This window comes from Aythya marila (assembly GCF_965140915.1).
Source record: "Aythya marila genome assembly, chromosome: 11".
Taxonomy (NCBI): Eukaryota; Metazoa; Chordata; class Aves; order Anseriformes; family Anatidae; genus Aythya; species Aythya marila.
In genome coordinates this window covers 16,925,682-16,940,696 of record NC_139052.1, presented here as the reverse complement: position 1 = coordinate 16,940,696, position 15,015 = coordinate 16,925,682, and the positions used below count along the sequence as shown (strand labels likewise).

The following is a 15,015-nucleotide window of genomic DNA, read 5'->3' as shown; positions in this document are numbered from 1 at the left end:
TAAAAAAAAAAAAAAAAAAGGAGAAAAATAAAAAAAGGGAGGGTTGGGGGGGGAACGGCAAGGGAAAAAAAATAGAGACTTAAAGGGAAAGAGTCGCCATGTTTAGCAGCTTTTTTTTTTTTTTTCCTCTTAAAAAAAAAAAAAAAAAGATCTCCTCAATTCCACATAGAACAAGCTTCTCGATCCCAACCCTCCTCTTTTGTCCAATTCAATCTTTGGATAGATCTTTTGTTCTAACTCAGCATGAAAAGAAAAACTTTCTTTAAATGCTATAAACTTAAAACTAACTGAAGTCCCTAAACAAATCCTCCTCTGAGCATTCCAAACATATATACATGGGGCTCGTGTGTGTGTGCGTGCGTGTGTGTGTGTGTGTTTTTATTTAACCCTGGTGCATTTTCTGTTTACTATTATTCTCTGTGAACCAAAGCTTGCTGCAAGAAACTTATAAATACAGAGATAGCTTACAGGCTTTAAAACATAAAAAGCAGAGAATGTTTTGGATTTGAAAATCATAAATTATAATTTAATGCCAATAACAATTTACAACAAATGGTTGTTTACAATAAACTAACACAAAACAAACAAGTCAAGATCCTGTGTTCTTAGTAAGCATAAAAACTTCACACACACACACTCACATGGATAGCACTTGCAATAGAAAAAGCTAAATCTAGAGGTCAGCAATCCCCTGCAATAATAGTATATTTATATATTTATATATATTTATATATTTATAGAAAAGGAGCCATGATTCAGATGTGAAACTCTGCTCAAATTCACAGTCACACGCCCCTCAGCCCCCAGTACAGATGTGTCTGACTGGAACGCACCAAAGATCAGGCTTTAATCGACTTTACAGAATGATCTCTCTCCCTCCCTCCCTCTCTTCTCGTGAAACCACAACATGGTGTAGTAACGTGTGCTGGAAGGGGAGAGGGGAAGCCTCAGCCGGGAACAAAATTGCAAGCTTTCACATACAAAGCATCTGCTCTAGACCAAGGGGCGAGAGGGCGGGCGTTGGGGGGGGGAGAGAGAGAGAAAAATAAAAAATAAATGACACGCACACGCACGGACCAAAATCCACCCCCCTGGGCAAAGCACAGCGTCTTGCCTCCAATCTTGCCTTCCTGCGGGGCTGGGGGGCTCCTACTCGGGCCGGCGCTGGCCGCCCCCGGGGCCCCGGCCCCGGCGCTCCACGATCGCGCTCCCAGCAGCGGCGGGGAGCGGCCGGGGCAGGGCTGCGGGCAGGGCCCGGCATCCACCCAGGGAAGATGCCCGGCCGCCTCTGCAGGCGTGTGTGCCAGCAGACACACGGGCATGCATCCCCTATGCAAAATATAGAGATGACCTGTGGTCACGCTTTCACAGTCTAAGGTAAAAAAAAAAAAAAAAAGCAAACCCACTTGAGAGTATATGTACATTAAAAACCGAGTCATCGGTGCTAGAAGCTAAAGCCACTCCATTTGAAGACCTCTCAATGACAACGATAGATGGCAACTACAGAGTATTATAAAAAATCACACGTACTTAAAGAAAACTCATTGCAAACAACTGACCTATATTTACAATACTGCTATTACCTTGCTTGAATGATCTTGTGCGCGTATGTCAGACATTTACAAAAGATTTTTCGCCCCATTCTGATCATAAAATAGATACTGATCTCCAGATTTCTAACACTTTTTCACAACAATACCTTTCCTACGCAGGCACTTAAGTGTGACAAAAATAAGGGCCTTTTTTTTTCTCTTTTTCCAGAAAATCCATTTTTAATTAACAGGAGGATTAGATGAATGGGGGATGATGGTTTACCATTTCAGCATGGTACTTCCTAAAACCATAGATAAACCACGAACTTAAGTCCTCCACCCCCATCCCGGAATTAAACAGGTAAATACACTACAATACATCTGCTACAAACTTACTGTGACAAGTAAACAAATCAATCGCCTATGGACTTAAATGACTGCAAACTATAGAGAAGTAATGCGGTTTCTGAAAGACATTTATGACAGCCAAACAAGTTTCAGATATCAAATAATATTTTAATTTCTGAATACTTTCAATTTTCCTTGGAATATAACACACAAAGACTCGACCAAACAGTTCAGTTATTATAACTTTTACAGTATACAGAAATGTTGCACTTAAAAAAAAAACCTTCAGTTTTTTTAAACACAAAACTGTAAACTCTAAGATACTGAATCAATCACGTTATCTATAAGTGCCAACAGTGTTATTTTGTCATGCTGATTTCAATGGTATTTTTTAAAAAGGGAAAATATCAACAATTATTATAATACAAAGGGCTTGCAAATATACAAACAGATAGAGGAGTTTAATAACAATTCATGATGAACTATGTGGAACCCAATTCAAATTACAAAAGTTCACTTTGCTAGTTTGTTTGCTTTTAAATCAAAACCGCAGTGTGTCTTGGACACGAATCCTTCTACCTATAATAAATCCCCACAGTTCATTTTCTGTCCGAAATATCAAAAAACCTAGATTTGGGGGGAGTTATATGACACGTGTGGTTCATTCGGGTCTATATAATTATAGTTCTCTCAGCTTCAAGCTAGATTTTGGGTCACCACCTTAAGTGCGCTTCCATCATTGTGTTGTTGAGTGTTTTTTTTTTCTCTTTTCCTTTCTTCCTATGATACCTTCGTGGACTCAGTTTTAATTCTTTCAGAACATATATTTTAAGGATACACAGTTTTTTTTTTTTTTTTAAAGAAGCCAAGATTATATCAAAAATTATTATAGAACCACAGAATAAACTGGTTTGAAACCAGAAAAATACAAAAAAGAACAGCTATAGGTACATAGACACATAGGACAATTAATAATTTGGAAAAAAAAGACTTACTTTCTTCCATTCTGCTAATTTTCTCCAAATTTCCTTTAAATGCACTTTAAGCGAGATTTTTTTAAAAAGTTTACCCAAAAAAAGAAAAAAAAGAAGAAAAAAGAAAAAAAGAAAAAGCCCACCATCGTTTCTTTTCTTCTTCTTTCTCTTTTTTCTTTCTTTCTTTTTTCTTTCTCTCTTTTTTTTATTTTTTACAAAAAATGATAAGTAGCAAGTTTTTTTTTCTGAACGACACGGGAGTTTTTAATGCATTCTGTAAAAGTTCATTTGACAGTCTCTTTTTTAATTCACAGTCCATTAATTTTTTTCCTGTCTTCTCTTAGCAAACTTGTAACATCCTTTTACATCCTTTCTTAGCAGAAGGAAATTTAAGAAACAACCAGAACCCAAATGTCATTTGCTTTCCTTTCACTCTCTTTCATCTCCCTTCTCATTTTTTTTTTTAATTTTTTTTTCTCTCTCTCGATTATTTTATTGAATGGACATATAAGGCCAGTTAAAACTGCTGCCAGACAGTAACATATCCCTGATTAGGGTTTCTATGGGGGTTTTACCTACCAAACGGACGAAAAACAATTGCTCTATGACAGAAGAGGAGACAGTGCGAAGGGAGGGGAGACGTAGTAATAGCTTCCCGAATCGTGTTGGCTGGTTGGGATACTGGCTCCTAACATACTCTTCCAAAGCACACTGTGACTTCTCCTGTAAACTTTCAACATGGGCTACATCAGAGAGACCACAGGCATCTAGAAGAAAGTGTATTAAAAAAAAAAAAAAAAAAGAAAAAGAAAGAAAAGAAAAAAGAAAACAATCATCAGATTAAAAAGTTTTTTTTTTTTTTTTTTTTTTTTTAATTTTAATTTGATTTTTTTTAAATTCGCTAGAATGAAGTGCGCCATCACCTTGCCCCCCAGAGCCTGAGTGGGTTTCACCAAAAGGGACAATCTCCCTCTTTTCTGCATGCGCCTGCGTTTCTCCCTCTTGGAGGGTCTCGTTAGGATGGAGAGCAGCTCCAGGAGCGGGGGTCGGGGCTGCACCCCACAACCAGGAGGTGCCGCCGGGCTAGGTCCCTGCCTCGGGGTCCTGGGGGCAAGGCCGGGGGCAGGGAAAGATTGGGGCGAAGGAGGGAGAGGCAGCTTCTCTTCCTCCCCCCCTTTGGAAAATAAGCGCGGAGAGCCTGAGCATGCGATGGGAAGGCACACTACTGATAGCGATGGAAATAATAATCAGCATCATAATAATAAAAAACTGGCCCAGCCAAGGATAATGGCGCCCCGGATCCAGCAACAGATTCTCCCCCAAAGAAGACAACGCGTTTTTCTTCAGTCTTTGAAACTGATTTAAGTGGCCCTTTAAAACTGATCTTGTCAGTTTAGCCTATTCAGAGGCAGCCATGCAAACTGTGATCTCTCTGTTCATTTGAGCTGTTTCTTTTCCCCCCTCTTTTCTTTTCTCTTTCTTTCTTCCCCCCCCTCCACTCCCCCCTCTTTTTTTTCCTCCTCTTCTTCTTTTTAAACCTAAAGGCCCTTACAAGAAGAAAACTCCCTGATAGGGTCTGGACATTTTTTTTTTTTTTTCTGATACGCTAAAATACAATAAGTTCCCTTTAAATCAGAGACGTCTGTGCTGAAAGAGCACAGGTTGTGACCTGACCTCCCTGTGGCTTTCCTAGGCACAGGGCTAACACATGCATATTCTGCGAGTCATTAGAACCCAGATTTTTTTTTTTTTTTTTTTAAAGAAAAAGAAAAAAGAGGCAGCAGCAAACATTATATGCATCTCTGTGCGTCTGCTTTCCATCAGTGGCTGTTATTGGGGTGCTGCAGGAGCCGCATGCGTAACCCAGCTTGTGCACGGGGCTATCTCCCCAGAATCAGATAACAAGAACCGTTTATCTAGTTGGGAGGCAATTTACACGCCAGGCCTCACATTTGGAAAATAGCAATAAATTTAAACAGTTACGACAGGATCGGACGATTGTTTTCTCAGAAGGCTAAAAAAAAAAAAAAAAAAAAAAAAAAAAAAAAAAGTGGGGTTTTGGAGAAAGGCAGGGTTTCAGCTAAACTCGGGCGTGGGTGTGCGCTGGCCAGGGGCTGGGGCCGCCTGGGTGCGTGTGTGGGATTCTCGCTGGGCGTTTGGGCGAAGGGAGAGGAAAAGGCATCCTAAAAAGCGACAGAAAATCAAATGAGCGCCCCACGGCCAGGCAGCCCCACTCGGGATCCCCGTGTCCCTGTGGCGAGGGGCGCCCTACCCATCGATCACCTCAGGACTTTAGCACGAGTGATTGGAGGGGGGGGGGGGGGGGGGAGAAGTTTTTTATGTGTAAAGCAATAATATATAAAAGGAAGTTTAGGTCACGACCCAGAACCTGGACAAAGTCCAGAAAATGACTTCGTTCCCCAGACCCCCTTTAACACAACAAGGAACGGATTGTGAGCCCTTCTTTTCCCACATAAACTACATTTTTTTCCTGTTTCCTGATATCAGGCTTTAAAAAACTCCGATGAGTAATTATTTTACAGGTCCTGCTTCCATTCATATGTTTATCGCGTGGCCACTTTCCCAAGCTTTCGAATGAGTTACAGAATAAATATATGTATTTTTAAACTCAAACCCCAAACTTCTAGGGCTCCAGCACAGTGGGTTGCCGCTGCAGCCTTAAAGTTAGCAATCTGAGATAACGTATTGCACAAATTAGCGAGCAGATTTTTTTTTCAAAAAAAAAAAAAAAATATTTAGCCTCCAGAGTTAATATCAGGTTTATTACTCACCCAGGTTAAACTCTAGTGCAAGCTAATTAGATTTCACAACGCACTCAATTATTGCTTTATAACTCATGCACTATTTCTAGGCAGCCAAAGTTGACACATATTTTTCCCCCCTCTCTTTGATTATCCAAGAAACACCTCGAGCTCTGCCTCGGGAGAGGCGGGCTTGTGCCACCCCGGGACTGCACCGCCGAGCGGCAGCTTTCCTCTCCCTCCTCTCCTCTCTTCTCTTCTCCTCTCCTCTCTTCTCCTCTCCTCTCACTTTTTCATGCTGTCCCTGTCTACTTATGGTAATGATCCCTTCGCACCCGCTACTCGCTTTGGACGCTGCAGTTCCTGCTGGGTACAAATGCAAACTTTTCCCCTCAGCTTAAATGACACAGAACTGCTCACTGCCACATTCTGTTTAAATCAGAGACAGCTCTTTGGAAAGTTGATTTATTTTATTTTATGGGATGGCAGGGAACATATTTTAAACTCAGCTTTGCGCATTTAACTTTTTTTTTTTTTTTAATTCAATTTTTTAATCCTGCAGGGCTTTTTTTTTTTTTTTTTTTTTTTTTTTTTTTTTTTTCTTCCCCTTCCTGGCTGCCCATAAAATGATCCTCTTTTTAAAGTGTGTTTCCCTGATAGGACGACTCGTATTTAACAACATCAAACAGATTTTTTTTGCTGCTGTTCGGATGCGTGTCATTAAATGCAACAACCCAGAGCTACACTGTTAAATAAAATATTATTTTCAATGGGAAAAGCGCAGTCTCTCGTGGCGAATGGGTGCCTCCCCCCCGCGCCCCCTCTCTTCCCCCTTCCCCAGCGTTACGCAGCGAGGGACCAGGGGGCTTGTGGGGGTCCCCTGCTCGTCTTTTCCTCATCGCCGTGGCTGTTATTATTTATCTGTTCGCTCGCCCTCCCTCGCAGGGGGGGTGCTGAGAGCCGAGGCCCCGCAGGGACCCCCCAGAGCCCCTCTCTTTGCCCGGGGTGCCCGGGGGGGCCGCAGCAGGGCCGGGCTGCGGGCAGCTCCCCTTGGCAAGAGCGAGCACTTCTCAGAGGGGGCGGGGGAGGGACGGAAGAGCAAAGAAACGCTGCCTACCTGAGGTGAAGAGGACTATGGCCTTTAAACAGCTATATTCTGCGGAGTCGACATGCAAGGCTTTCAGTTTTTCGACTTGCTCTTGGAAGATTCGTATGTGGTCCATAAAGGCGACCACTCGGTCAGCAGACATGGGCGAAGCGTGGAGGCCGGCGGCTGCCAGGAGCGGGGCTACGTGGAGGGGCATGGAGCACTGGGCAGCGTTGAGCACAAACAACTCGCTCCAGGTCAGCCTGAGCAGGGCCACCTGGTCTGTGATCTGCAGGTCTGGGAAGAAGGGGATATTCCTGGCCCACTCCACCGCGCTGAAGAGCATCCTAGCTGCCAGTTCGCAAATGTTCTCGATGCCCATGATGTTGTTGGGTTGCATGCACTGACTGCCAAAGCGGGAGGTGGGGTAGGGCTCGGCTCTCAGAAGAAGGGAGATATATCCGGATAGGTAGGAATGGCAGTTGAGAGGGTCCCCGTTTGTCAAGGCGAACTGACCGTGAGTTGGCTGTGTGGGTGGCATTCTGCCCCTCTGGACCGCTGCAGTAAATAAAGAAGAAACTACAGCTATTAATATCTGAATTGCCCCTCTCGCTTCAAACCCAGCCCGCTTTGTGTGCCGCTGCCTGCCGGGCTGACCCGGGGCCGGGGGGGCTCCGGGGGCTCCGCTTCCAGCACCGGCAACAACAAAGCTGAGCCAGGCCGGCGGCCCCGGCGCTGGGAAACCCAGGATCCCCCCCCTTGTCCCCCCCCCAGCCACCCCTCCTGCGGCTCCGAGGGGTTCGTCTTTGTGCCCCCCATCGGTGCAGGGCGGTCCGGAGGTGGGGAGCACCGGCAATACGGCCCCCAAAACCCGGAGCACGGTCCCCCCCAACCGTGTTTCTCATCCCCCGAGCACACGGGCACCGCTGCTGCTGCTGTCCCCCACCCCCAGCACCCCCGGCCCCAGCCTCGCTCGGCCCTTTTATAAAAATAAAAATGAAGGCGGCCAGGGCAGCCCCCGCCACCCCCGGCAGGTCCCCCCGCCGGGCCGGGGGCATTATCCGGCGGCACCTTCCTCGGCTGCCGGTGGAAAGTGGGCCTTTCATTTTGTTAATAAATTTCCACGGTGACAGCGAGAGAAAAGGGAGAGAGAAAAAGGGCTCGGAGGCAGGGAGACGGCGAGGAGGGCGAACGCCTAAAACGTGCTTGATTTATATTTGTTCTCGCCCGCGTTACGAGGTTAGTTACTCTTGCAGAAACACAAAGAAGAGGAGCCCGGCAAGTCCCGAGCCCCCTCACCCTTAACCTACATAGCGGCGTCCAGCCCCGGAGCACGCACTGGCAACCCGCAGGCTCACATTTCTCCTCTAATTTTATATCACAAAGGCTCAGCTCGCAGAGAAGCCGGGCACCCTCACTTACTTCTGGGCTGCTCCTTTTCCCCCCAGCCTCCCCTTCTGGCCCCTGCCTCCGCCGGAGGGGCGAGGGCAGAGGGGGGAGAAGAGAAAAGTGAGCTAAGAAACCGGCGGGGAAGCGGGCACACGGCGCGGCCGGGCGCGCACCCACGCGCGGGGCTGTGCACGCGTGTATTTGTGGTTTTAAAGGAGGAAAATCCGGCTGGGAATCCACAGTGGAGTGCTGTAGAGCCTCGGTAGGGTGAGTTCCATTGTAGCAGTAATTCGAACCGCCTGGGTTTATGAAAAAAAAAAAAAAAAAAAAAAAAGAAAAGAAAAAAAAAAGAACTCGCGAGCTAAGGCAGGGTGCCGGGGGGCTCCGCGGGTGGGTGGGTGCGCGCAGCCGGGCGCACGGGGGGCTGCCGGGGCCGGGGGGCGACGCTGGACATGCAGCCCGGAGCGCTAAGGACAAGCAAGCAGGCGTCAGAGCCACCGTTTCCTCGCTCGCAAGCGGCGTGAAACTAAAAATCCACTGGCAATAAACCTCCATCAGCAAAATGAAAACAAACACAAATCAATTACGGGCGCGGGGGGGGGGGAAGCATGCAAGAGCCCCTGCCTCCCCTGCCCACCCTCGCCGACACCTCTTCCTTCCATTACGAGAAAACTTTCTGGCTGTTTATTCGAGGAGGGGGGGAGGGAGCTGGCCGAGGGATGGGGTGGGGGGTCGGGAGGGGGGGGGGGTAAAAATAAGAGGAGCAACAACAACAACAACAATAATAATAATAATAATTCAAAAGGAAAAAGGAAAACCAACAACAAACCAAAAGCAAAACGCAGTGAGTGAAAAAAATTGCAAAACAAATGAAATCCCAATACCTTCCCGTCTCATGCCAACTTTGAGGCATTTTTTGAGGCGGCAGTACTGACACTGATTGCGGTGGTGCTGGTCAATGGGACAGTTCCTGTTGGCACGACAAGTGTAGCTGAGATTCCTCCTTACACTCCGCTTGAAGAAACTCTTGCAACCCTCGCAGGTAAACTGGCCATAATGTTTGCCACTAGACTTGTCCCCACAAACCACACATTCAATGTGCTGCTGCTGCTGCTGTTTGTCTCCTTGGTTCTGCTGGCTTGGCGGGTTGGTCTGGGCTGGCGTACTGGGAGGGCCCCCGGGCCCCGGGGTCTGTGGGGTGTGCGGGGCCCCGGCCGGGGGTCCCTGCACCGGCGGGGCTTGCGAAGGCTGCGTTCCCTGAGCTCCGGGCACATCGTCCTGGGGGTCTCGCCACGCACCGACTACCATTGCCATATCTATTGGACACCGTTTCCAAACTTCCTGTTCCCCCTTTATTTTCAAAGTTTGTTTGCTTTGCTTTTCAGCTCAGCTTTGCAGCAGTCTGTTTTTTTTTTTTTTTTTCCTCCTCCTCCTCTCTCTCTCTTTCTCCCCCACTCTCTCTTTTGTTGCCTTTTTTTTTTTTTCCTCCTCCTCCTTTTTCTGCCCCTCTCAGCGGGGTCGGGGCGGGGGGAGCTCCCGGGGCCGGCGGCGGAGGTGCGGGCGCGGGGGGGGGCGAGCGGCGCGGCGGCGGCCGGGGCTCCAGGAGAGCGGAGAGAGCCGGGGGGGTTGGGGGAGAAAAGGGGGAGAGAGAGAGAGAGAGAGAGAGAGAGAGAGAGGAGGGAGGAAAAAAAAAAAAAAAAATCTCTTCGGAGATCTCCCCCTCTCTCTCTTAGAGCTGATCTGCAGCAGAGGAGTTGAAGGAGGAGAGGCGGGTGTCGGGGGGCCAGGTCCAGGGAAGCTCGCAGTCAGCCATTCAGGAAAGCCATCAAAATAAGAATGAATAAAAGGTTAAAGATTACACACACAGCGGAAAAAAGCACGCACAGCTGAGGAGACTTTTCTCGGCGCGGAGTGCGGACGGTCTCGCCGTAGTTTTGGGAAGTCCAGCTTGCGGCAGCAACATCAACTGCGATCGCTTTGTTTTTGTGGGCTTTTTTTTTTTTTCCTCCTCTTTCCTCCTCTCTCTCTCCGCTCTGTCTCTCCTCCCTCCTTCGCTCGCTTTAATTCTTCCTCTCCGCCGCTCCGCCCGGGCGCTGCTCTCTGCCTCCTCTCTCTCTCTCTTTTCTCTCCTCCTTTTTTTTTTTTTTTTTTTTTTTTTTAATTTTCTCTCGGTGCGTGCGGGTGGGTGGGGGGGCTGTCTCTTTTATTAATTATTATCAGCGGTATCTCCCTGCCGGTGGCCGATCTTCTCCCGGTGCTGCTGCTGCTGCTGGTGCTGGTGCCGGTGCCGGTGGTGCTGCTCGGGCTCTTGCCGGTGCTCGGTCGCCGGTGGCGGGTGCCGGGGTGCCGGTGGCGGTGCCGGGGTGTGCCGGTGGCGGTGCCGGGGTGCCGGTGGTGGTGCTCGGGTGCCGCCGCGCTGCCTTATGCTGCTTGTGCCGCCTCGCAAGTGGGCTCTCGCCTCCGCGCCGCCGGTGCTCACGGCGCGGGCGGGGGAGAGGGGGGCGGCGGGGGGGGGGGGGGGGTTGCGAGGAGGGAGGGAGAGGAGGAGGAAGGGGAGGGAAGGGGGGGGGGGGAGGGAGGGAGGGAGGGAGGGAAGGAGTCAACTCGGCAGCGCAGCGCCCGGCCGGGATGATAAAAGAGGGGAGAGGAGGAGGAGGAGAGAGGGAAGGATCACAACCCAGCGCGCAGCATCGCTCTGAGGGGGGGGGGGGCGCGCTGAGGGAGGGGTGTGTGTGAGGGGAGGGGGGGGGGGGGCGAGCCCTTCCCCCAGCGCCCCCCCGGCGAAGAGGGAGGGAGAGAGAGGGAGGAGGAGGGAAGAAGAAGGAGGAGGAGGAGGAGGAGGAGGGAGGGCGGCCGGGCGCGCTCCCCGCCGGCCGCTGGCCCCGCTGGCGGAGGGAGTGAACTTTGACACGGCTGCTGCAACTCGGCGCGCGTCGCCATGGCGACCGGGCGCCTTGCGCGGCGGGGCCGGCGCGGCCTGCCTGCCTGCCGCCTGCCTGACGGAGGGGCTGCCTGAGTGGCCCGCAGCGCGCGCGCCGCCCCACGGCCCTCATTGGCCCGCGCCGCCCTTGCGCGGCCTCGCCATGGCCGACGACGACGCCCGCGCGGTCCTAGAGGCCGCCGCCGCCGCCTCCTGTGGTGGCGGTGGTGGTGGTGTGGGGCAGGGCGCTGCGCGCTTCGCCCCGCCGCCTCCACCTCCTCCTCCTCCTCGCCCTCACCTGGGGAGCTTCCCCCCCTCGCCCAGTCACGGAGGGGGTCAAGGGGGTGAAAGAGGGGAGAAGTGGAATAAAAATGAAGTGGGGTGATGTTATGAGGGGGATCAACCCCGAGGGCAGGCGCCGCCCCGCTCCCTGACCGGGGCAGGGAGAGGCCGGGGCCGCTCACGGCTCCGCCGCACCTGCGCGGGGTTTGCGCGGAGGTTCCGCGCCCGGTCGGGCTCTACCGGGCTCCACCGGGCAGGGCAGGGCGCTGGGAACCCCCCGTGCCCCCTCAGCGGGGTCCCGGCCCCGGCCCGAAGCCGTCCCGCTTCTCCCTCGCCCCCCGCCGCGCAGCACCGCGGGGAGCCTGGGCTCATCCGGCCGCCTTCAACTTTGTTTCTCTGCGCTTTTTTTTTTTGTCTCTTTTTAACGTGAATTTTCTGTCACCCGCCCTGCAGGCGCAGCGGGAGCAGCAGCCGAGGGTAGACCCCCTACGGACGCGGGGAGAGCCGCCCGTCTCTGCATACACCGCGACCGGCCGGGGGACGGAGAGAGAAGAGGAAAAAGAGAGAAAAATAAAGCATAAAAAAAAAGCAAAACCTGAAAAAAAAAAAAGAAACAACAAACAAACACAAAACCTCCTCAAAGAGAGGGAGAAACACCAGCTCCCAGCCACGCATCCGTGCCCGCTCGCCCCCGGCCCCGCAAAAGGACTCAGCGCCCCGCACCTCTCCCCGCTGCTCCCAGTTCTGTGACGCAGAAATATCGGGGTCCCCCCCGCCGCAGGTGCCGAGGGGATGAGGAAAGTGCCCGAAGCCCCCAAAAGTGTCTTTTTATCCCCCTGCTCAGCCCCCACGGACGGGGATGCTCGGAGGCTCGGTCTGAAAAGACGAGGCTGCGGCATCCCCGTCGAGGCTGCCGGGGCGAAATTCGCTCTCCCCGAGGAGGGGACGAGTTGGGGCCGGGGAAGGCTTTGAGGATGGGGAGAGGAAACCTTTCCCGGTAAAAGGAGAGCAACAGCCTTCTGGTTCCCAAATAACCCGGCCACCCGGCCCCGAGGAGGTCACCTTTCGGGGACAGAGGGGGAGAAGGTGGGGGTGCAAAATGCAGGATAGTCACAGATTGTTGCTGATGTTGAATTTCCTGAGGAAAAGAAAAAAAAAAAAAAAAAGGCTTTCCTGTCTCGAATCTGACAAAGTAAACAGGATTAATTCACCATATGCAAAAAAATGCATTAATACCGTCCTGACAAACGCAGAAATCAGAAGAGAAAGCGGTTTTAGCAGGACCTGCGATAGGAACAGTTTGAACGTATGATCGTAAAAATGAAAAGCCATTGATACACGCTTAAAAGCTGCCGTATACGCTGATTGCTCAAGCATTAATGAAGAATGCCCCAGATTAACTATTTGCTCTTGCAGGGATGTAGCCATATAACTATCTATTAGCACCATTAGATGCCTTGCTATTTATTTGAAAACACCTCTGCGAGGGGGTAGAGGCAGAAGAGGCGAAGGTAGAAATGGTCTGCAGCTAATTCTGCTAAATAATATCTGCAAGCCGAGCGCCTCGAGAAGAAGGGGGAGATTCCCAACTGTCCTTCTCCGAGCCCAGTCACAATAGAACCGCTCTCTTTGAAAAGTCAGACTGTCTTGGTTTCCCCAAATAAATAAACGCATCCCTCCTGCCATTTTACTGCAGATGTAAATTTATTTTAATGAGAGGGAGTGGAAGGATTTATTTTGCTAAAATAGAGTTGGGGATAGAGCCGGTGTAAATCTTTGGGTTTTAAAAAAGAGGAGGAAGGAGGGGGAAGCTGCTTTCCCGGCAGAAAGCTGCCTAACAGTCCTCTAATTCTTTCTAGATTAAATCGCAATATGAATACAGCATCGAACAAATACCGAGTTTCGCTCTGAACTCAGTGGAAAGCAGTTACGTCTAACAGAATTCAATGAATTCCTCTTCTCCCTCAATGTAGTATGTGTGTGTTTTTCTCTTCCACCACACTGAAGTTCCATGAATAGGGAAAGTGGCTCCTATTGTGTGCCTCTGAACTTCCAAGTCAATGCAATTTTTAACCACTGGCTTGTGGTACTTTGAAAATCACCAGGGGCTGTCAGAGTTGGGTCCTCTGAAAAATTTACAGTGCTAAATCAGAGCATATGCTGTGAGAGAGGAAAAAAAATTGCTTAAGATTGGAGCAAGTACAGTATCTGGCTGCCCCCTAGTGTAAGTCTCTTATCTGCCTAAAATTCAACTTTAAAAGAAAAGGATCTCTTAAAGGGAAACGACTTTTGGCTCACGTATGCATACGAGAATGAAACTTCTGTACATTTTAATCTGATTAATTCCTAAGGATTTAAAATTAATTGGCTTGGGCACTCCTAGACCGGACTATAAGATTTCTGCAGCAGGGTTTCTGCGAGCCCTGGACCGAATAGGTATTTTTAAGGCATAGTGGTAAGGGATGGGGGGGGGGTGGGGGGGGGGGGAAGAGAGAGAGATCCTGTTTTGTGATTTTTTTTTTTTTAAACGAGGAACCGTGCCTCGCACGCTGTTGTCAGAGCAAAACACTTTTGCTGCCTTAAGTCAGACCTGCGCCTTTTGCAATAATACAGGATAAATAATTGCCTTAAAGCCTGAGCCGCGCTGCCAACCACACCTTCGGCGGGTGAGTATATTCCGGCTTCTTTCCATTGTACGTGCTCTGCCAGGGAAGCGACCGGAGGGGGAGAGGGGAATCTCAGCACCAGACCTTCCCCACCGACCTTCTTTTTTTAAATTATTATTATTTTTGGTACCTAAAACTGCGGCCGCAGCCGGCGGCGCTGGGCAGGTGCCGCCTGCGCCCCCCCGGTCCGAGCCGTGCCCCCCCCTTCTGCCGCCCCCTGCCCGGCCGGGCTCGGCTCGGCTTGGCCCGGCATGGCCAGGCTCTGCTTGGCCCGGCTCGGCTCGGTTTGGCCCGGCCCGGCCCGGCTCGGCTCGGCTCGGCTCGGGTCTCTGCCGCCGCTCCCCGCAGCCCCGGCCCCGGGCTCCGCGTCCCGGGCGCCGCTTTGGAAATGACTTTGAGGCGCTTTCCTGCCTCGGACCTGAAAGCCGGATTCCGGTCGTTGGGTTTCGCTCGCTTGTTTGTTTGTTTGCTGCTTGCTTTATTTAGCTAAAGGACGTGCTAGCTGCTGGTGCTGCAATTCCACCGAGTCGGGTCTCCCCCCCCTCCCCTCTTCCCCTCCTTAGAGCAACCCACGTAACCTTAGAAACGATCGTTTAAGACGCACGTTAGCTAACATTTGCTTTTTTGGATTTTTTGTTTTCCTTAAAAGAGAAACACAAGAATCACAACACATTGCCCGAAAAAAAAAAAGTGTCAAAGAAGAAGAAAAAAAACTATAAGTAAACATACCAAAACCATATTTGCCTTGTTCAAGGTCCCAAATCGCTTGCATCTTCCTTTTTCTACCTCTCCTTTAGTTTGGCAGGTGAAACAAACAAACAAAAAAAATAATCAGACCGCTGTTTGCCCCCCAGAAAGATGTGCGTTGGGTAATTAAAGAGAAGTCTCCTTCTTGGTGTTTATCTAAGCGATTGTGCAAACTGATTAAAAAAAAAAAAAAAGAAAAAAAAAGTAAAGTTACAGCCTTCAGGGGGGAAAAAAAGGAGGCAAGGTGAAGGGAATAGATTTCCCACAACCTAAAGGGAAGTGCTTTCGATGTATTATTAGCGATCAGC

At 50.1% G+C, this 15,015-nt stretch overlaps 1 protein-coding gene and 1 long non-coding RNA gene across 8 annotated transcripts in view; one reads left to right on the top strand and one right to left on the bottom strand.

Annotated features, from left to right (window-relative positions):
- Positions 1–3,271: 3,271 nt before the first annotated feature.
- Positions 3,272–14,959, bottom strand: NR2F2 (nuclear receptor subfamily 2 group F member 2). Of its 2 annotated transcripts, none has more exons than XM_082769228.1 (3): positions 14,690–14,959; positions 6,734–7,261; positions 3,272–3,621 (listed from the first exon to the last, which is right to left on the bottom strand). In XM_082769228.1, exons 1-3 carry the CDS (start codon positions 14,730–14,732, stop codon positions 3,347–3,349), a joined length of 846 nt encoding a protein of 281 aa, XP_082625354.1. In that variant the 5' UTR covers positions 14,733–14,959; the 3' UTR covers positions 3,272–3,346. The 2 variants fall into 2 exon arrangements, with proteins under 2 accessions (XP_082625354.1, XP_082625353.1); XM_082769227.1 differs by lacking the exon at positions 14,690–14,959 and adding an exon at positions 8,977–10,619.
- LOC309882301 overlaps positions 13,623–15,015 on the top strand; it is a 31,413-nt gene continuing 30,020 nt past the window's right edge. For all 6 annotated transcript variants that reach the window (XR_014318262.1, XR_014318263.1, XR_014318264.1 and 3 more), the window contains exons 1-2: positions 13,623–13,730; positions 13,827–13,960. This is a non-coding gene — a long non-coding RNA (uncharacterized lncRNA). The remainder of the gene's footprint in view (positions 13,731–13,826; positions 13,961–15,015) is intronic.